The following is a 22,014-nucleotide window of genomic DNA, read 5'->3' as shown; positions in this document are numbered from 1 at the left end:
CACACTTCAAACAAGGACATACGAGATTTTTAGCAGATTGAGGATCACACTTGGTTTTATTCACAAAAGGTAACCTGGATAAAGTTAGACCTGCTAATACACTAATACAATTTAGCCAGGCTCATAATGTTCTAGTGGTTATTTAGACCAAATAATTTGTGTGCGCAACATAGATATTACTTTATGACCCAATTAATTACCGCATAAAGAGACGGTTGCAACTAGGTGGGCCGAACCGAATCCAATATCATGTCCTTCAACCTTTGCTCTGTTACATTTCCCATCATTGTGAGGAAATCCCCTCATTGTTGTCGCAATAAAATATAAAAACATAATAGCTTTACAATACTTCATTTTGATTATACCGCATGACGCTATACATTTCCTGTCTTACTGTCTTTCCCAGACTCTGCTTTCTGATCAGGGTGGGGAGGAATGCCAGTGTCCATTAAATTAAATAGTGTAAGACGTAGTGTTGAAGACCAAAGTCCAAAGAGTTCTCAGTGTCAGTGGCCGGTGTGCAAACCAGTGACGGCAAGAACAGAACAGCAGTGGGTTGACACAGAGACCTCCCCTATAGCAGAGACATGAAACCATTATCTGTGGAGTCCTGCTGCTCAGACTTGCGGGAGCTCTTGCTGGGGTTCGGGGTGGTGGAGTACTTGGGTGGGTACCGTATGAAGAGACGGTCCTCCTCCTTCTTGAGCCACCGCAGGAGCTTGGTGATCGCTGTGATGGCGCAGGCCTTCGTCACCAGGGGACTGAAGCACGTGTACAGCTCAAATTTACTTGTGACCTAAGACATTGAGCAAGATGGGAAGACACAGACTTGACTCCAATGTTTGTAAAGATGTTGGAGGCAAGACTTCAAGCATAATGTGAGTTAACCTTTACTAGAAATGCCTCTGCTATTAGGTTTTGAAATGCTCCGGGAGAATATCTTATCTAGTTGACTAAGCGCCTGCCTTTGTATGAGACCATTTTGATTATAAACCACTCCCGGACAAATTCTGACCAATAAGGACATCGCTGCTCTCATTTGATTTGGGAATCAATCTTATCCGTCAATCAAGCTCACTCACACTGTTGTCATCACAATGCCAATGAAACGTTGAAGGCAGGGTTATTTTCTAAAACCAGCCTTCTGCTCTTACTCTCTCTCTTAACAACTGTCAAATGTTACTTAGAGCACCTTTAACAGGGAAAATGTGCGTACGTACCCAGGCCAGCAGGGTCTCCCGCTCGGCTACATGGTAGATGAGTTTGAGGGGCCGGGATGAGCTGTGGATGCGGCTGTGCATGTAACGGTACAGGTCCAGCAGTCTCATCTTCTCCTCAGCGCTGCTGTATGGAGCTTCCATCTCTGGGCTGCAGGGGGAACACCCCAACAGGGGAAGGATAAATGATGTGAACAAAAAGGCTATATTTTGAGGGGGAATACCTCTGAGAATTAGCAAATCCATGCACTTTGTCAGTGAAATGGCTTAGGGTTATTTATATTCAACTAATTTTAAATCATAATGGTCAATGGTCTCGTACTCATCAATTTGTAAGTTATATGGACCTGGAAAGAACTACTCATTAAAGGTAATCATAGAGTAAATCATCATGCTTGTTTTTAGAGCAATTGATTAATATCGATTATTTTTGTTACATGGGCTGTGCTGCATTGGCATGCAGAAATCCTGCAAATGCACATTTGGGGCTCACAATGTTTCCAAAGCATTCCAAAGCAATACATTCACTTTTATATGTAGTCCTCCGACCCATGTGAATGACATCCAAACAAAATGAACACAGCACAAACGCACACAGACCTGGTGAACTGGGTGAGCTGACGGTGGTTATCGGGCACGTCGAAGGGCTTGTACATGAAGTGCCTGAGGTCCGAGACGCCCACCTGGCTCACGCTGTACGACTGGGCTTTCTCTATGAGGCTTAAAGAGTTCTGGGCCACCATGGCCTCCTCTATCCTTCTCTTGCACTCGGCCACGGCGTAGAAAGCCTCCTTATCGGTGGAGAGAAGCAGGAGGCAAACAGTGCATTCCGGAGGGTCCAGGTAGGATATGTAAGCGTAAAAGTAACAGTCGGGGTTAAAGAGAGGCAGGCAGATGGGAGTCCAGATCTCCCCGGCCTGGAAGGCCGACGAGGCGCCAATCAGGTTGAGCAGCAGGTGGACGTCGGCGGGCTCCAGCCTGGCATCCTCGATCACCGTCTTCTCCTGGACGATGGTGACCAGCTGCTTCTTTGCGATGAGAATGGAGAACACTAGGTTAGGGGTGATGGCCTTCTGCAGGATCTGGCTCAGCGAGTCCCTGAGAGAGGAGGGCAGGGGCAGGCAGTGCACGGCTGCCAGCAGAAAGCTGGGGTCCCAGTCGACCAGGTCTAGCAGGCCGTCCAGGATCTTCTCCGACCCGGCTAGCAGGCGGCGCAGGTCGTAGTTCTTCTTGTGCTCGAAGATGCGGGTGATGCTGGCCTGGGTGAGCATGCTGATGATCTGGTAGTACACGTAGAGAAGCTCGTCGCGGAGCTGCTGCTCGGACTGCCGGCTGTTGGCCACACACACCAGAACCAGGGGACCCTTCTGCACGAACACGACTGTGCGCTCCTCTGAGAAGGGAGAGGGAGGAGAGCTTAAGCATACGATTATAAGAAGCCTTTTAGCGTTGGTGTATTAATAAAATTAGAGGAAGAAAGCTCTATGAAGCCTCACCTGAATAGACGGATCGGATCATGTTGTCTCCACTCTGGACGAAAGACACAAGGGCCATCATCACTCCCATGGTGGATGAAAGGGCCTCTTCACTGCCATAGCGGGAGTATATAGGCTTGCCTGCTTCACTGAGGACAAAGACATGCTTGCGGTGCTGCCTCCAGCTCTCGGCTGTCACGTCCTCGTCACGGTGGGATAGAGGGGGAGCCTCTTCAGCGATGCTCTCAGACAACACGGATGACGTGCCCTCTGTGCCAACACAGTGTTCCTCTAGCTTACTTCCTGCCAGCAATGCAACTACAAACTCCCCAGAACTGTCTTTACCATTATTAACCGAAGCCTCCGCCAGAACGACTTCATCTGACTGAGCAGATAGGCCGATGTCTTCAGACTCCTGGCTTTCTGTGTCAGCCTTCTGGCTCAGTTCGGCCTCTAAGGTCGACGTCCGCTCGACTGCTGTAGGGTCTGGCAGCAGTGTCTCTACGGGGTCCTCTGTGCTTACACTGGTTTTAACATCTCTGTCCACAACCTCACCGTGATATGGAAACATGTGACTGCCCAACAGCGAGAGAGACGTTGCCAATGTATCAGCTATAATGGAAAACAAAAAAGGAAAAGTGAGATAAATAGGGGATACTACGTAAATAAAACTTTACTATCAACGGTTGAAAATAATTGTACCATATGCGCCAGGACCCTCGGTTGGTTGATCACATATATTCAGTTCTTCCGCACCTTCTTTTTGTGGATAGTCTCTTTCCATGTTACCATCCCAGTAACTGCAGGGGAGAGCGTTTAACATTTAGAGCTCCTCGATCATTATACTAAATGCCAAGCAGCCAAGTAACCGAAACGTAAAGAGCTTTTAAATCGGAAAACTGATCTTGTGCTAAAGTCACATGATATGAGGCATATTAGCCTCGGGTCGAATTTTTTAAAATGTGAGCGGGTTACAATATATAATTAAGCATCAAAGAAACTGACACAGGTTTGAGAAACAGTACGTTGACAGTGTAACTATTTTGTTTAAATGAAATCCAATAATAATAATCTAAAAATCATGATACAATACAAATGCATGCAATGTACACTGCAACAAAGTACACTGAATACAAAGTACTGCTTGTACGAGTGCAAGTCAGGCGTCTAACGTTTCCCAATTTGCATTGCACAGCGTAATACCCAAATGTAATGTGAACACACTGTGATGCTGCTCAAAACGAATTCATTTATATTTTGTCAAAGCTAATGAGCTAACTCTGACAGCTAGACTACAACATTCATTTCAGGGCATCGTCTTAAAATGACCATGAAAGTAATTGTAAGCAATGAATATGAATCAGATTATACTGAAGAAGATAACACTTACTACTTATTATTATACCGTCAGAACTTCAGTAAACCGGTCAGCGTACAAGCTGAGCTAAAGATCATAGAATGAAAACATTTCCTCTTAGGACATCCGACTTCCGGAATACCTGATGGAAGGAAGAGTTAACCAATGAATGAAGCCGCTTGGTCACGACAGCTTCGAACCCGCCTTTTGAGATGCGAACGAGACGCGACCCATCAAATCCTGTTTTCAGGCTCCATACGTTCCGCATTTTCTGCCACGCAATTGAACAGGGCTATATATTCATAGCGATTCCCATCAGCTTCCTGCTTAATCTCCAGATGTTTTCCTTTATCTCCATTGTGGCCGTAGTAACTGAAGCAACTCAACAAGATGTAAAATCGGCTTGGGGACCGAGGAACCATCAGTGTAATCTACCAAGTGGTGTTTTAGCGATTCTTCGAATATTGAATTCGATATACTCCCATATAACCCCAATGTTTAGAAATAAGGATTGTACCCCAACGTCATAATTGCTGGAGAGGAATATATAGTGACACTAGCCTATCCTACTACACAGCAATAGATTTACCCTTGCATTTTTTTAATAACATGCCCTTCAGATACAAAATTGAAAGCAAACCGGGAGTCACATTGGCCAGGTTGTTATAATAAAAGCGGTTGCACCGTATTTTTATTCTGCAGAGCAAAATAATGTTTGCTTTGCAAACACAATCACTTTAACGTTTGGTCTAGGTGTGAATAAACAATTTATTTAGGTAGCGAATATGAATAGCCGACTATCCTAATGGTCATCTTTTATCAATATAGTAGAAGTATATGCAACTAACAATGATTCACATTCCATGTTACCTACAAGCAGATCTAAACGCTTATATGGTAACTATTGCAAGTATATCATGTCAATATAAAAACGGCAATCCTTGGATCATCAGTGTGAATTACATTTTCCCATAAGACATCCGCAGATATATTCGTATTGCGGTCGAAGAGCCTAAATGCTTGGAAAAAACCGTCATAAGATTATAAAAGTTTAGTTGTTAATTAAATGTCCTTGATACATCGTTAATTTGGGAGTAGCCTGCTATATATATATATATATATATATATATATATATATATATATATATATATATATATATATATATATATATATATATATATATATATATATATATATCCTGTGCACTATTTTACATAGGCCTACATGCAAGTAGTTTAATGTCTAAGGTGTAATATCTAAAGAAGCAATTTGACATATTCTCACCCTTCAACCGTTCCATTGCCCTTTTTGTAGTATCAAATGTAAAACTTCAAAAGGGCTTGGTTCGCAACATGTGTCAAGGACATTAAAAGCACTTTCAAGCTGGGAATAAACTATTTATTTCAGCTGATTAAGATGTTAATAATTGCATAATGTGCATAGCAAAAACATTATTTGCTTATATGAACAGAAAATTATATTAGGCAACAAGCGGCTAGAAAATGGACGGGAACATTTATAATTTCTCAGAAAATATGCTTGATTTGAAAAAATAAAAAAAAGATAAATAACTAAAGAATACATTTTAAGAATTTTTCATCACCACTATTCCCAAATAACTACAGTCAGCTTTTTGTATTATGAAAGTTATTGTTGGTGACCAGCTGGGGGTAGCGACAAAACCAGAACCAATTCACCATAGTATTTACTTTGTAACAATTGTACTTTTTGCTTGTTTCAACTACGATGGTAGAACCTCAAAATAAGGACGTTTATTCAAGGGTTTCTAGTGAGTGAAGAATGGGTAACAATTACACAAAGTCAAGTTTGTACTGACATCACATGAAAGATAGCACCACCAAAAGTCACCACAAGCCCCACAGTATTCATTTTGTAGCATTTTCAATATAATCATTTCTTAGGTTTTAAAACCAAAACACACGCATCAAATATACCTCCTAGCGTTATACTTCCTAGGTATCATCTTTAACTTTGTTGTTGCTACCCCCAATCAGTTCTGGCAAATTATTGGAACAGTAACGATTTTCAGACCAATCTACTATTCCTCGGCCTTCCTCTACGGCCTCTAACATTTCCTGGCTTTTGCAAGCTTTTCCGTCTCTGCTTTGCCTCTGAAGGGTCAAATTCTGAGTCACTGTCTGTCTGTCTGGCTTTCCGCTTTCTCCCCTTGATTTCCTCTGCCTCGTCCTCCTCTGTATGTTCAGAGGTTTGATCTCTGTCACTCCAATCACTTTCAGTATCTTTGGAAGATGCCAGCTTTAATGGGCACTCCTCTGATGGCTCAGCTGCTGTGATTATGTCCAGGTCATTTCCTTGCACAGCGGAAATCAAGCTGAACTCCTCTGTTGCTGCATTTCTTTTGGGCCTTCCTTTTGGTCTACCAGTCGACCTATGATAAGTCTTCTTGATCTGCTTCTTTGGTTCTTCCTCGTGTGTGGGGTCTTCATCTATAACAACCTCGCCCGTATCCTCTGTGCTCATCTCGTCATTCATCTCATCTATCTTGGGTGCGGTTAGTTCTATCTTCTCCGTCGTCTCCTTTGCGTGTTCAATGGTCCCTGAGTCGAAAGTTGCATTATGGTACCGCATAATGTGACTTTTCAGGCTGACGTTGTGATTGAAGCTCTTGTCACAGTGCTGGCACTGGTAGGGCTTCTCCCCAGTGTGCAGTCGCAGGTGGGATTTAAGGTGGCCATGTTGGTTGAATGATCGACTGCAGAACTCGCACACAAACTGCCTCTCTCCAGTGTGCACCAGCATGTGTCTCTTTAAGCAATGGGGAGCCGGGAAGACCAAAGCACAATGTGGACATGAAACACTGTTGGGACCCCGGTGTTCTTTCAAATGGAAATTTCGCGCCCGGAGCTTGGAAAACGTCATTGCACAGTCGGGGCATTTATAGGGCTTTTGATTAAGGACGTGGGCCCTCTGATGGGTCAGTTTATCGATTCTCGTTTTAAAGGGTTCCATACAGAACTTGCAGAAGTGCCGGTAGTCTTCGGTGTGGATTCTGCTATGACTTTTCAGGGCTGCATCATCCTTGAGCCTCTTACCACAAACATTGCAGAGAATTGGCTTGATTTTGTACTCGCATGTGTGAGGCTTGCCCACAGTGAAAAACGCACCGCAATCTGGACAAAGTTCCCGGACCTTTTTACGGACTTCAGAAAGACATTTGTTCTCATAAGAGCCATCTTTTTCCAATTGGTCAGAATCAGAGAACTCGGATTCGGAGAGGTTACACTTTCCCCATTCCTGGTCCGAGTCATCAAACTCGTCCTCTGCTCCCTCCGTTTCTTCTGTTTCCTCATCCTCTTCTTCCTCTCCAACCGCTTCTTGATTTGAACAATCGCTGTCTTCATCAGCAGCAAAGGTAATCTCTGATATATCAAAGGTTATTCCGGTGCAGCCCTCCTCATAAGACTGAAATATATAGATAAAGATAAGTAATATGTTAGGGATTAATCAAAACTATTCACATGCAAACAAGATGTATTAAGCCATCAACAACAATGTCAAAACTACAATCAAAGTTGAGCCAACCTCCAAAAAATGATATGTATTTTTTTTAAATAGAAGATAGTAAAATCCATAAACAAAACATTAAGAATAATAATTGGAAGACCAGTATAATTATTAACAATCTAAATGTCTGCGGATAGTTGTTTCTTCCTCAACGTTTTTCAAGCCTCCAATATACAAATTGTTTAAGTGAAAGTTTCAAGAGGAGGGCGCTTATTTTCCATCAACAAAAGGGCATTAAACAAAACAAATAAGATAATTTATCAAAGTATGTGCTAATTTCAGAGCACATAAAAAAAAAAATACTGATGAGCACTCTTGAAGGAAGATAGCTTAATTTGGCTTGGCGATACACCTTGTTATTACATACCATGTTGGTTGTCGGGTTGATCTCTGAGCCACCTGTCCTGTGACGATCTCCAGCCTTCTCCAACCTACAGCTGCAACCAAATGGAACAATGTGTTAATTGCAAGGGCAGGATAACTCCCCAGGCTATTGTCGAATTGTTGAGTATTGTGGTTTGTGTGTGTGGATCTCTAAACTTCTATGCATGCACGTAAGCAGGTAAATAATAAATCGATCTGTATGGGATTACACTCATAGTTTGGTGCACAAACAGGCACACTTCCTACTGCTACAAACGGGTGATCATTAAGTTAAAAAGTATGTATTCTCCACAATAGAAGTAAAACACACTTTTATATTTAAGAGAATTTATTTGCCACACAATGTCCTTATTAGAGAAAAAACGGGTTGAATATCTTTATCAGTCATCTAATATTTTCCGTTGCCCAGTCTTTGCATCAAGACTAAACTTAACAAAATCTGTCTTCATTTTGTTTTGCAAGAGAATATCATCAAACTAACATCATCCCATTGCCCATCCTTTAAACCATCATTACCCTTTAATTAATTGTTAGAAATAACGTTAGCCTACCTGAATGATCTAAGAGCTATCATATGAGCGGATTTGTTAAAAATAGCAGCAATCAGTCAGGTATTTAGTGAATGTAAGAATATTTGCTCTTAGTTCATTGACCCGAAACATTAACATTTTTTATCAACCATTCTTTGACAAAGATTTGAGTCCACTCAGAACAATGATTTGACTGTTTGACCTGTAGAGCCCTCCGCAGTTCCATGACTCTTTTTCTGAAGATTTTTCTGAAAACGTGTGTGTTCTACATCCAGCTATCTCCGAGCTCAGTGAACAAAAACATAACCACCTGAACCGTTAGACACCTAGTATGTATGATTGCATGGAAAACCCCTTTAGATAATTATACTCACCAATCTGAGACCGATCCCTCTTGAATGTTGGAAACCACTGAACACCATTTATCATAACTGAAAAATAAAATGCAAAATGTTAGGTATAATCACAATACAGTGGGGTGGAAAGCAGGGTAGAGTTGAAGGCGTTGAAAAATAACAAATAAATAGCATTGCAATCATTGGGGAAAATAAAATATGGAAAACGTATGTCATTACAGTTTTAATGCAACCTTCACTATGCCAATCTTATTGGAAAGCTCAGGACCGTAACTATTTTTAAATGCGGCACTTATTAATGACATCAACATGTTTCAATGGTGAGCATCTTCAGGTCAGGTAATACCTGACTAGAAGAACTAAGGGGCGAGATCACCAGTCAAGTCCCATGTAGCGGTGTATACATGTCCAGGAGAAAGTCTAGCAGGACCACGCCTCCCTCTATAGAGCCCTCATTTGGTGAATGTTTCTAAGGCTAAATACATCCTGCAAGATCACTATCCATTAGTTCACGAGTACTTGTTGATTTGGACCATATGCTTGTTTCCTTTTTTTGTTCTTCCCGTGGTTATTAATTTATCTTGTAAGCCTCTTGTGAACCATTAGTGTTCCTGGGTTGTTGCCAGTTCGCTTGTCATTGTTCTGCTACCTTGTATCCAGTTTATTAATATTATTTTGAGCGACTAGTGTGGACAAGGCCACATAATGGTTGTATTACAACCTATAAAATTAAACCTGTCCTACATACGGCTTTGTGAATTAGGAGTTTGATAAAAACATGTATTTTGAAAACAGGGAGATTTTGAGAACACAATCCCCAAATATCAGTGAAAGGCAAACAAATTCAGTGTCAGGCAACGCAGAACACAACTCTGTATCCCCCCACCCCTTACTGGTTACTCACTTTTATATAAAAGGCTTTCGAAATACGAATGGCTAGATTATGCAATTACAAAGATTAACACAGGTACACACAATTGGAAAGACGTCTCTCGTGTGGACAGCTATAGCTAAGCATTGAATGACCATTAATCCACAGAAAAAAAACAGATACAGGTTTAATAATGCTTTATACTTGTGTGTGTGTGTGTGTGTGTGTGTGTGTGTGTGTGTGTGGGGGAGGGGGGTTCAAATGTCATTGTGTAACGTGAATAGTGCAAATGAATCCAACACACTTCGGACTTGATGAATGTGACGCACTTGATTGGATATTACTGATAAATGGATATACTGTGATGTAACACGAGTCTTTTCCGCGGTTTGATGCAATACTTTGCATCCGTAATAATTATCACGTGTTTATTCTGTAACGATAGTCATCTCAAAACCGCCCGGTTGTCTCATCCCCTCTCTGTACGAAAACCCCCATCAACATGTTTCACTGTGCACAAGCTAGTTAGCAACCAGTATATCGGCTTTAGCTCAAATACTCTGAAATCTTTTACATTGAAGACTTCACAATCATTCGATATAGTCATCATGACGTCTTTATTCGACACATTACAATTTTGATGGAACCATATGTATTATTTCGCATTATATTTACAATAGTTACGGTGACCTACCACTGACTGCCGCTCACCGACCGGGACGAACTTAACGTCATTTCCGCCCGCAGTCAAGCCTGATTTCCACCAGGGACGTAAGCGCCGTGAGCTCTGCCACTCTAATCAATGAAACCATTTCCACCAGGCGCGCTGCGGAACGTCTCAGCAGCGTCCCAGGAGCTGCACGCCGCGCCGCAGCGCAATCATTCCGTAGCACTTCTATTTTTGACGCGAGTCGTTGCTGAACCGCGTCAATTTCAACAGAGCAGATCGAGCCGGGCAGGAAGTAAAAAAGTAAAAGCCAGAGCATCCGGTCAATTTTCAAAATAAAACACAATACTCAGCTCATGTAGCCCACACACACACACACACACACACACACACACACACACACACACACACACACACACACACACACACACACACACACACACACACACACACACACACACACACACACACACACACACACACACACACATACATATATATATATGATGTAGCCTATCACAACATCAAGGGCACAAAGGTCCAAGAAAAAAAAAAGGGATTATTATATGAATCCGTTACCCTGGTTTATAAATTGACAGGTCCGACCAAGAGGTAAAACCATTGCTACAACTCCAAAGAGATCCCAACTAAGAATGTCTGTTGTCACTCGAGTGTTAAGTTTTACTGTATAGTACTGTATAGTAGTGTAAATGACAAAAACACTCCATGACATGTAATAATCTTCTCACCTGTCCAGCAGAAAAAATGCCACACAAGCATCGGTTTTTAGACCTTTCCCGTCCTTCAGTTGCCGCCAACGTGGGAAAGCAGCGCCTAGGATTACTCTTGATTTCTGTTTTTCTCTTTCAGCGTTTTTATTATCAATTGCTCTCTGAAAAATTGTTTTCCTTCTGTTTGCTGGTGCTGCTGGTGGTGGTGGTGGCGTCTCGTCTGCCATGGAAATTGTTTTCTAGTGCTAGGTCCAAATGTGGATTCGCTAGTTAGCTAGCTCCAGTAGCTACCGCAGGATAACAACAAACAGGAGCTTGCTCTGGGTCACGCGCTTTGAGTACGTGCACGAAGGGGTCACGCGCGGGGGGAGTGCAGTACGACCGTTTGATTGAATTACTGTCCAATGCCACTCGGTGGTTCTGGAAATCATTGGCTGGAGTTTTTCGAGCCCTGCCCGTTCCACAGATGATTGACTTGTTTAATTGTCATGTCTGTAAGTGGGTAATCATAAGGATTTCAAGTAATTTTGCAAAAAATGCCAAAAAGGAGAATTCCATACCCAACCTTTAAATTGGTCGATTAAAAGACAGACTCAAGCCGGGTTTCTGCTAAAGGAATCCAGACTTTTAGTTCCAGTGACTTGAAATCAATAGTTTTTCGTTCCATGCAGAAATGAAACAAATGGTTGCTTCTTCATACGTGATGGGACTAATTTGCCGAATCTTTATGTTTGAAATGCTGCTTAAACAGACCAGCTGAAATGGTCCTGTTTGGGTATTAGGTTTGACAAATTGGATTTGAGGTAATCCAATATCCACTTTCAATCGGCGACCGTTTGTTTTCCAAATTATTATTTGTTACAAAAACAATAAGAAACACTAGTCACAAATCGAGAATTAATAGCAATACCTCTGTATGCAATGAGATTTCGGCTTTCTTTCAGTTGTCAACGAGGAAAAGCTTATCCAACATTGATATTTTCCTATCAAATCGTATTCTGGAGATGGCGAAGCCGCTTTTTTTTTAGCGGCTTGGGTTCCGCAATTTGTTTTTTAAGTGTCCTGCGATCGGCTCGACACGCATTGCAACCATGAACATATTAGATTGCAACCACTTCTGCCGTCTTTCTTCTTCTATATTTGGTTTCATTCTAGTTTGTTGCAATTGCGCCCTCTACTTGGCGTTTGTCTTAAACGTTTTTTCAAGCACTTCCAAGTAATGGCCAGAAAAAAAACTCATTATTACGGGAGGAGGAGGGAGGTCAGCTGATCCATCACGATTTATTGATAGCGGAAAAACAACCATACTGTACTAGTCATATGCATAATAGTCAAATTTCTTGTCTGGGTTGCATCCAGTTTGACTTATGGTTGCAAGGTTAATGGCGGGGCATTAGTATGCAATTATCTTATCAGTCAAAACATTTATCCTGTAAGCCCAAATGTAGTAATTCAAAAGTAATTATGAAAGGCACAACATTTTGAAACATGAGATGTATCCAGTTTAATTGGATTTTATTTATTCTATTGGGCAAGGTATTTTTTATTTGGCCAATTTTAGAAATGTGTACCAATGATAGCTCTATTGAGAGAGATTGTGATAATTATAGGTTTATAGTTTATCACTATGGAGGCAATAAGAGGACTGGAATAATTGGGCTCAGCCCTAAAAATGACTACAAAACTCTTGTTCATCGGTTTCCAACCTAGCCGCCCAACTGTAATTGCTTGGTTAAAAATAACTCTTGAAGTTCCAATGTGTAAGATTTAGCCACTAGCGGTGAGGTTGCAGATTGAAACCAACTGAATAACCCACCTTCCTTTCCAATGACAACATCGACCTGTATTGTGTAAGTGCATTAAGGGGCCCACACACAGCCCAGACCCAAACCAATGGCCAACTGCCTTTATCCGACAACTCAATTGCCTTTCTTCTGACCCATTCGGTAGAAAAGTTGCATTGATACATACCGTGAAGACTACTGCCAACTACACAGTAGCGTGTCCTTAGACTGCCAATGCTCTCAGACTTTGAAAGTTGAATCGGACAAGACGCAGTCTGTGCGGTTCCAAAAGCTTGCAACCCAGATGAACACAACGGCGCTTCTTGATAGATTTATGAACTTCTATTTAGTTATTTAGTCTGCAAAACTGCAATAGATGCAACACAGTCTATCACAATAAAACTACCAGTACTGTAATAATAAAAAACGATTCAGGGTGTTGCACATGTGTATAGAACAGGGTCAGATGCATTGTGCCCTTAAAAATCATACAATTGCACTCAATTGAGATAATGGGGCTTTTAAATGCATTGTAAAATATAATTAACGTCTGTTTTACTCTGTATGCAAAGCATGTCCAGATTTTGTTATGGATTTGCAAAATGTGCAAAACTTCCAAATGACTGAAATTAAAATATCAGCTGGGAACCACAACCTCCTCCTCACAATGCAAGGTAGCAGTGCTGTATGCTTAGCCCTAGATGCTTCACCAACTATAGATGAATCACAGAATCAACTTTATTATGTGGTGAATACTAGTTATAGTTCGAGCTAACACAGAATTTTTGTGGTTAGAAATGCCACAACACTTGACGCTTCTCTACAAGTATACACATTACATGTTTTGAATGAGCTAATACTACATATTTCTGTAATTAACATTGGACAATAAGTATATATTATCTTAGGTTAATAAATATCCACATATGAGGCTATATATTTACTAATATGAAATAGATGAGGCATAAGAAAATGCAGTAGACTATCCATTACGTCGTAAAACGTATGTATGATATTTGATCAGCTTGAGAGCCGAGCTGAAGAGCCGAGAGAATGGGGAACATGAAGCTGGATGTGCATAAGTTGATCTTAAACCTAAAACCTACCCTGTGGTCACCATCTGCGTTTCCTAAATCGATATGGTCAAAATTGACAGTTTAATAATAGAATAATAAAATACAACCAAATAATGAATGCACCATATTCAAATATATGTTTTAAATTTAGATCGATAAATAAATAGCCATATATTGCCAGAGATAACCACTGCACACAATGATCGACATTCTGTTCACAGAGATACTATTGACTCACATCGACCAAAATAGTGACGCATAATTGACATCGCTTACCGTATCCAATTACCTCATGAGTTATTCACATGTAAGACAACAATTAACATGATCGTAACGAATGTAAACAATGCACATGGATGTTGTTAGCAACTTCCTCACATCCTCTGTGAGCATAGCTGTCCACCCAGCAGCGTATCTAACATTAGCGATGGGCTACTTAGTTCAGGAAAATTGCAAATTCTCCCAAAAGCAAACAGATCACATAATTACCTGTCCAACAAATATACAGCCACCATGGGGTCACTTTTCAGGCACTTCAACTCTCTCAGTTCTCGCCATCGTTTAAAAGCCATACCAATGTTTACTCTGGTTTCACTTCTTGATTTATCCAACCTCTTTTTGTTCGTAGCCTGTTCAAATAGTGTCTTTCTCTTTTTGCTTTGAATTGCAGTGCAAGCTGTTGTAGGTATAGCTGTACCTGGACATTTTGGCTGCACTTTCTCTGCCATTCTTGCAAGACAAGCTCGCTAGCTTTAGCAATAGGTCTTGATAGCCTTGTGGAATAATCCGGTCATGCGCAGTGAGTACAAGGGTAGCTCTCGCAGGTAGCCGGGTAAGAAGGTACAGGTAGCTCATGAAATTAATTAATTATTTTTTTTGAATGAAATAGATATATGTAGCGATTTCTGTCAGACAGTAAAGCGAATATGAAAAAACGTTGAACGTCCTCGCAGATCACCCTTTGCGATTCCCCAATGGACTCCGGAGAACCTCTGCTTCCTGGGCTCCATAATTTCCCAAGACCTCAAAGAAGAGATAGAGATCAGATTTCTCACCAAAAAACCCCAGTTTACTTACAATGTCAAGAGCAACTCGGCCAAGTCGGCATCCGATTTGCAGTCTTCTTTTTCTTTCAGTTCACGCCATTCCTGAAAAGCTCGCCCAACGTTTACTCGTGTCTGGCATCTCTGTCGGTCAGTCTCCAATTTTCTCTTCTTTTGTTCCTCCGATATTGGATTTCTGTGTCTCTTTTTAGTCGGCCTATCCATGATGAATGTAACAATCCCTAGCCGGTTCCGTGTGTGTGTGTGTGTGTGTGTGTGTGTGTGTGTGTGTGTGTGTGTGTGTGTGTGTGTGTGTGTGTGTGTGTGTGTTCGTGTGTGTGTTCGTGTGTGTGTGTTCGAAACCGCCTACTTGCTTACTACCTACTAAATATTTGGCTTACTTCTCGAATCCTTAAATAATTATTGAGTAATCCATTTGAGTAATCGACGTTCAGAAGACCTTCCTTACTTAACCACCTCAGATGACGTGAATCAAATGACGGGCGCCGTTAATAAATATTATAAATAAACATATAAACGTCACATTTAACGTCACAGTACACCTTCAACCTAAGGATTTGCGGTGAAATGTTAAAACAATTATTAAACAATTATTAAAAGCACTGCTGCTGCGGCTCCCCGTTTAGCGCCATTGCTTCCACTGTTCTTTTGAATAGACGCAGTGCATTCTGGGGCGGTTGAGTACGTCTAGTAAGCTAGCGATGCTTACTCAAAATCTTTCCGGAAGTAGAAGACATTCGGATACTACTCGCTTACCTAAACTCGCTTACTAAGTTCTCGCTTACTCAATTTGACGTCATAGTTAGTAGGAGTAGTAAGCAAGTACGCGGTTGTGTGTGTAGTGCCGTAAAGCAATTCGTTACTTCGCGAGACCCGAGACTCCAGCGAGAGTTGGCGGCGGGTCGGCGGCAGAAACGATAGTTATGTTATTATAACTTATATATAGTTATGAAAATTCAACCTATACACCTATCAGCGTGGGCACCGCCCACATTTCCCACGGTATCGTGTCTATATAAAGCGGTGTATACCGTCGCTCATCCTCCACGCTTTTCTTTCAGCATTTGGAGGGTACAGCAGGTGGGAAACTAGACGGCTACGCCTACAATCATAGAACTAGAGTTATAATAACAAAACTATCGTTCTATTTCATGTAGGCTACGCCGTCTAGGCTTCGCCTTATGGGCTAAGGTGAGGCTGCGAGCGGAGCCAGATCAATGTATTCCTGCTGGACCCCAGTCAAAACGACCTAAGTCACCAGAGCGACTCAAAAAGCCAAGGAAGTGTAAAACACAACAGCTTAATAAAAAACGAATTCCTCCTAGATCAAGCAAGGCAATGATCAAGGGAGAAAAAAGTGAGTCTGTAAAGACTCCGGCTCTTATCCGTGCTTCATGGAACCCATGAAAAGGAAAAGAAAAACCAGAGCAACACGGTTTCCATTAGGTCCGCTACCACCGGGGGCGGAGCTACGGAATCCGGCTCTCCAATAATGTGACTCTCTCGGCCGTTTCTTATTTGAAGAAAAACAGCGGGAGTGCCACACTGGTAAACAAAACCACCAGACAATTGGCGAGCCAATAGAAAACCCCCTAGCCTTTTTTTCATTTGAAAAAAGGTGGGAGAGTAGACTGGTAATCAAGTCCAACTCGCCAGCCGGCGAGAGGAAATCCAACCACGCCGCTTTAAAGAACATGTCTATATTCTTAAGCCGTAAAAGGGGTCCCGGACTCCAGCACAGAGTTGCCGAGTGAGCCCCTGGACATGTCTAACATTTAAAAACGGACAAAGGGGCTGGGGGAAGACCAAGACGCAGCCGCACAGATGTCTTCCACCGAAACGCCATTGAGTAGAGCCGTTGAAGCGGCCACGCTCCGTGTGGAGTGAGAAAACCGCTGCTTAGACAGAGCGCGGCCCCTGCTAGCGTCGCTATAACACACAAACAACTGTTGTGTGGAGCGGAACGCGGCCGAGCGATTCACGTACATAGCCAACGCCCGAACCGGGAACAGGAGATGCAACTCCACCTCCGCCTCACTAGAAGGAGGCGGGGGGTGAAAAGCCTTAAGCACAATATCCCTCGACCGAAAAGAACTATTAATGTTCTTCGGGAGGAACGCAGGATTAGGTCTGAGCAACGCAAAGGAGCTGTCCTCGTTTAGCAACAAGCAACTCGGGCTGACAGACAGAGCGGTTAGCTCACCGGCCCGCTTGGCAGAAACCAAGGCCAACAAGAGCGCCGTCTTAAATGACAGGGCATCCAAAGGGGCCTGAGAAAGAGGCTCGAAAGGATCCCTGGACAATCCGCGCAACACGGTGGGGCGATCCCAGCGTGGTGTAAGCACGCGTGAAACAGGCCTAACCCGTCTAGCCTCACGCAAGAATCTCTTGACCAGTGGATGGCTGAAGATCGGGCCACCATCACAGCCTGCATGGCCAGCCGAAACGGCTGCCGCATAGACCTTGATAGTGGAGAAGGCCAAACCTTTTTCCAATAAGTTTTGCAGAAACGAAAGCACGCTTCCCACCTCGCATTGAGATGGGACAGCGTGGTTCGTCTCACACCAATTAGAGAAGGCACACCACTTCGCCGCATAGAGGGAAGAAGTAGAAGGCGCACGAGTACTCTGCATAGTGTTAATAACCGTCTCAGGCAAACCTTTGCCCTGCAGGATCAACCTCTCAGGAGCCAAACCAACAGCCGACATCGGGCGGGTGGTGCACCGTCCCGTGGGCCTGTGAAAGCGCATCTGGCCTGAACAGTACTGGCCAAGGCGCCGACCGCGAGAGCGCGGCCAGCTCTGGAAACCACAGAGCTGAACGGTTCTCCGGGGCCACTAATATCAGGGACAGTCTCTCCTGTCTGACCCGTTCCAGAAGAGGAAGGATCAGCTGGAGCGGGGGAAACGCATATAAGAGAGCCCGCGGCCAAGGTGTGTGTGCCAACGCATCTACCCCCAACGGGGGAAGATCCCGAGGGCTGAGGGAGAACCACCACCTGCAGTGCGTGTTCTCCCTGGACGCGAAGAGGTCAACCTGCGCTGTCCCGAACCTCTGCCAGATCAGTCTGACAATGTCGGGATGTAACCGCCATTCGTCTCAGCGGGGACCGCCTCGAGACATGGAGGTCCGCCCCAAAGTTCAAAGTGTCAAAGTGTCAAAGTTTGTTTATTGTTGCATGTACCAAATTGCTTCAGCACAGCAAAATTCTTACGACTTGGCAAGCATCATTCATCTACGCAGTAGACGTCATACATATAACAAAAAATAACATAAAACTCTATAACACTATGACAATAAACCATATAAAATGTAACATTAACATACAACAATTAGAGTACAGTAGAAGGGCTAGCAGCAGTTTAAGTGTGAATAAGTTAAAAGTTTTTAAAATTGTGCAAATATATCTATGAAGTGAATTGTATGAGTGGGGGAGCAGGGAGTAGGTGGAGGTGGCAACTGTTCAGAGGTTCAGTGTTTCTGATTCAGAAGCCTTACAGCCGGGGGGAAAAAGCTATTTGTGAGTCTGGTAGTCCGTGTTCGGATGCTCCGGTAGCGTCTACCAGACGGCAGCAATGAGAACAGTCCATAGCCTGGGTGGCTGTTGTCCTTTAGAATCTTTTTTGCTTTCCTCAGGCATCTTGTAGATGCCTTGCACGGAGGGGAGATGGCTGCCGGTGATACGCTCCGCTGTCTTCACCACCCTCTGCAGGGCCTTGCGGTCGGCAGCGGAGCAGCTACCATAACAGGCAGTGATGCAGCCTGAGAGGATGCTCTCAATGCTGCATCTGTAAAAGTTTGTTAAAGTTTTTGAAGACATGCCAAACTTCTTGAGTCTCCTCAAGAAGTATAGCCGCTTCTGTGCAGTTTTGACTGCTGAGCCTGCCTGCATGGACCAGGTTAGGTCATCCTTGATGTACACACCGAGGAATTTGAAGTTGGAGACTCTCTCCACTTCAGCTCCCTCGATGTGTATGGGGTCCTGACCCCCCCTCTGCAGCTTCCTGAAATCCACGATCATTTCCTTGGTTTTGCAGACGTTGAGAGACAGGTTGTTGTCTTGGCACCATTCTGCCAAGACCCTTACCTCATCTCTATAGGCGGTCTCATCGTTGTTAGAGATGAGACCCAGGATGGTAGTGTCGTCTGCAAACTTCAGGATGATGTTGGAACTGTGTGTTGCCACACAGTCATGCGTGTACAGGGAGTACAGGAGGGGACTGAGTACGCAGCCCTGGGGGGCCCCGGTACTCAAGGTCAGTGAGGAGGAGGTGTGGTTGCCCATTCTCACCACCTGGGGTCTGCTCGTCAGGAAGTCCAGGATCCAGTTGCACAGGGGTGTTTTAAGACCCAGGCCCCTGAGCTTCGGGACGAGCTTGGCAGGCACAATAGTGTTGAATGCTGAGCTGTAGTCCACAAACAGCATCCTCACATATGTGTTGCTCTTTTCCAGGTGGGAGAGGGTGGCGTGTGTAGCTAGGGCAATGGCATCGTCTGTTGATCGGTTTGGACGGTATGCAAACTGGTCCAGGGTGTTGGGAAGGGTAGAGCAGATGTGGGTTCTGACCAGCCGCTCAAAGCACTTCATAATTGTGGAGGTCAGTGCTACAGGGCGGTAGTCATTCAAGCAGGTTACTGATGTTTTCTTTGGTATGGGGATGATGGTGGCCTGCTTGAAGCAGGTGGGGACTTCAGACAGATGCAGTGATAAGTTGAATATGGAGGTGAATACCTCCGCAAGCTGGTCAGCGCACCCCCTGAGGACGCGGCCTGGGACTCCATCGGGCGCCGATGACTTCCGGGGGTTCACCCTTTGGAGCACTCGCCTCACGTCAGCCACGGTCAGGGACAGAGTGTAGTCGTCCTGGTCCTCGGCCAGTCTTGCTGAAGGAAGGGGGTTGGTTGCCTCAAACCTCCGTAAAAGGTGTTGAGGTCGTCAGGGAGAGAGGCGGCAGGCTGATCATCACTGCTATTTCTCCCTTTATAGCCAGTGATGTGTCGCAGGCCACCCCACAGGCGTCGGGGGTCAGAGCTGAGGTAGGTGGACTCCAGCTTGTCCCTGTATTCTCTCTTTGCATCTCTGATGGCCGTCCGCAGGTCACATCTGGACTTCCCCAAAGCCTCCTGGTCACCAGAGTTAAAGGCAGAGGACCGTGCTTTGAGCTTAGCACGGACATTACCATTTACCCAGGGCTTTTGGTTTGGGAAGGTCTTAACACTGACCCTAGGTACGACATCATCAATGCATTTGGAGATGTATGAGGAGACAGAGTCTGTTTATTCATTGATGTCCCCATCAGCTGCAACAAAGAACATCTGCCAGTCTGTTGTGTCAAAGCAGTCCTGCAGAGTGCTAATGGCTTCAGCACTCCAGCGTTGAACTGCCCTAGAAACCGGTTTTTCCTGTTTTAGGCGCTGTCTGTAGGTAGGGATAAGCATAATGGAGGTGTGATCCGATTTTCCGAAAGCGGGGCGGGGGAGGGGTTTGTAACACTTTCGAATCTGTGAGTAGCAATGGTCAAGAATCTGATCACCCCGGGTAGGAAAGTTTATGTGTTGATAGTACTTTGGTAAAACTTTCTTCATATTGGTCCTATTGAAGTCTCCAACAACAATAGAAACCGCCTCAGGGTGAGCATCCTCAAGTCCATTAATTACTCTATAAAGTTCCTCTAACGCGCACGTTTTGTCCGCCTGCGGTGGAATGTATACTGCTGTGACAATAACGGAGCTGAATTCCCGTGGGAGGTAGAAGGGGCGAACTTTAATCGATAACAGCTCCAGGTCTGGTGAGCAGTGTGCTGAAAGTGCAGCAACATCCGAGCCCCAGCGAGAGTTAACCATCAAGCATACCCCTCCTCCCCTTCTTTTACCTGACTCGGAAGTCCTGTCCTGCCGGTAGATGGAGAAGCCGGTCGGAGTGACGGCAGAGTCAGGCACCATAGGATCCAGCCAGGTCTCGGTAAACGCCAGTACACAACAGTTTGCAATGTCCCGCTGGAATTCAATCCGTGCGTGTAGCTCGTCCAGTTTATTGTCCAAAGATTGCACATTCGCTAGTAGAATGCTTGGAAGCGGTGGGTTGCAGTATCTCGTCCGAGATCTGCACAGGATGCCGGCTCGCTTGCCTCTCTTCTTTCTCTTCCGTCGGCGTATTGGTAGGCATACCGGCGGTAAGACAAAGGAGTCACAGCAAGCACTCCGGTAAGTTGAGAAAAACTCCATTTTAAGTGACGAACGAATTTCCAAAAGTGCCAGTCGATCATACTGAATGAGCGACAGTGCAGTACGTACAAAAAAACTAACAATAAAAACAAAGTTCTGGGCGCCCGCGATATGCAGGGCTCTCAGACTGAGGAGATACTGATGAGCCCAAAGCCAGAGCTCGACCGCCTTTCGGTGGAGAGCAGGGGAGCGGACTCCCCCCTGTCTGTTGATGTACGCCGCCGCCGACACGCTGTCTGTCCTGATCAGAACGTGGTGGCCGCACACCAGGTGAAAGAAATGCAACAGCACTTTCCTCACAGCGTCGAGCTCCAACACATTTATGTGTTGTAGGGGCGTGCGCCACTCGTCTCCGACCGAGTGAGAGAGGCACGTTCCTCCCCAACCCGTCAACGAGGCGTCCGTGAAGACCACTACGTAGGACGCCACCCTGCCCAGGGGAACACCCCTAAAAAGGGCGGAGGGTCCTTTCCAATATTCCAGGTCTGGCGACACCGAACGGGGAACGAGGAGCACCCTGTGCTTGTGTCGCCTGGGGTCCAACCGTTGGCGAGCAAACCACCGCTGGAGTCTGCGCATAAAAAGCAGACCCAGGGGGACCACGGGGTGGGCAGCTGCCATCAGCCCTAACAGGCGCATGGTGGACAGTGCGGTCACGTTTCTGCGAACGTGAAAACGGGAGAGCGCCGACAAGATGGCGTCTCGCCGTAGAGGCGAAAGCATCGCAGTC

The 22,014-nt window shown here is 44.4% G+C and overlaps 2 protein-coding genes across 7 annotated transcripts; both read right to left on the bottom strand.

The window, feature by feature from the left end:
- Positions 1 to 24: 24 nt before the first annotated feature.
- mon1bb (MON1 secretory trafficking family member Bb) lies at positions 25 to 4,203 on the bottom strand. The gene is made up of 6 exons (XM_030375929.1): positions 4,083 to 4,203; positions 3,395 to 3,492; positions 2,714 to 3,304; positions 1,818 to 2,610; positions 1,221 to 1,368; positions 25 to 796 (listed from the first exon to the last, which is right to left on the bottom strand). Exons 2-6 carry the CDS (start codon positions 3,474 to 3,476, stop codon positions 575 to 577), a joined length of 1,836 nt encoding a protein of 611 aa, XP_030231789.1. The 5' UTR covers positions 3,477 to 3,492; positions 4,083 to 4,203; the 3' UTR covers positions 25 to 574.
- A 1,225-nt stretch (positions 4,204 to 5,428) lies between these two features.
- On the bottom strand, positions 5,429 to 15,305 carry LOC115557826 (zinc finger protein 771). Of its 6 annotated transcripts, none has more exons than XM_030375932.1 (4): positions 15,073 to 15,305; positions 8,885 to 8,941; positions 7,964 to 8,033; positions 5,429 to 7,494 (listed from the first exon to the last, which is right to left on the bottom strand). In XM_030375932.1, the coding sequence occupies exons 1-4, from the start codon at positions 15,261 to 15,263 to the stop codon at positions 6,097 to 6,099; spliced, it is 1,716 nt and encodes a 571-aa protein (XP_030231792.1). In that variant the 5' UTR covers positions 15,264 to 15,305; the 3' UTR covers positions 5,429 to 6,096. The 6 variants fall into 6 exon arrangements, with proteins under 6 accessions (XP_030231792.1, XP_030231790.1, XP_030231793.1 ...); XM_030375930.1 differs by lacking the exon at positions 15,073 to 15,305 and adding an exon at positions 14,485 to 14,781; XM_030375933.1 differs by lacking the exon at positions 15,073 to 15,305 and adding an exon at positions 14,693 to 14,777.
- Positions 15,306 to 22,014: the final 6,709 nt, after the last annotated feature.

Source organism: Gadus morhua, chromosome 13 (genome assembly GCF_902167405.1).
Source record: "Gadus morhua chromosome 13, gadMor3.0, whole genome shotgun sequence".
Lineage (NCBI taxonomy): Eukaryota > Metazoa > Chordata > Actinopteri > Gadiformes > Gadidae > Gadus > Gadus morhua.
Note: the sequence above shows the minus strand (reverse complement) of the source record. Positions and strands in the feature narration are given on the sequence as shown.

Bases quoted from the DNA above. Each gene is read 5' to 3' on its own strand.
- LOC115557826 (XM_030375930.1), bottom strand. From the start codon at position 14,723: ATGGCAGAGAAAGTGCAGCCAAAATGTCCAGGTACAGCTATACCTACA. The intron at 8,942-14,484 runs GTAATTATGTGA...TTTATTTTTCAG, and splicing joins GCTGTATATTTGTTGGACAG to TTATGATAAATGGTGTTCAG. The intron at 8,034-8,884 runs GTGAGTATAATT...ATTTGGTTGCAG, and splicing joins GAGGGATCGGTCTCAGATTG to CTGTAGGTTGGAGAAGGCTG.
- mon1bb (XM_030375929.1), bottom strand. From the start codon at position 3,476: ATGGAAAGAGACTATCCACAAAAAGAAGGTGCGGAAGAACTGAATATA. The intron at 3,305-3,394 runs GTACAATTATTT...TTTCCATTATAG, and splicing joins CGAGGGTCCTGGCGCATATG to CTGATACATTGGCAACGTCT. The intron at 2,611-2,713 runs GTGAGGCTTCAT...CTCCCTTCTCAG, and splicing joins GATCCGATCCGTCTATTCAG to AGGAGCGCACAGTCGTGTTC.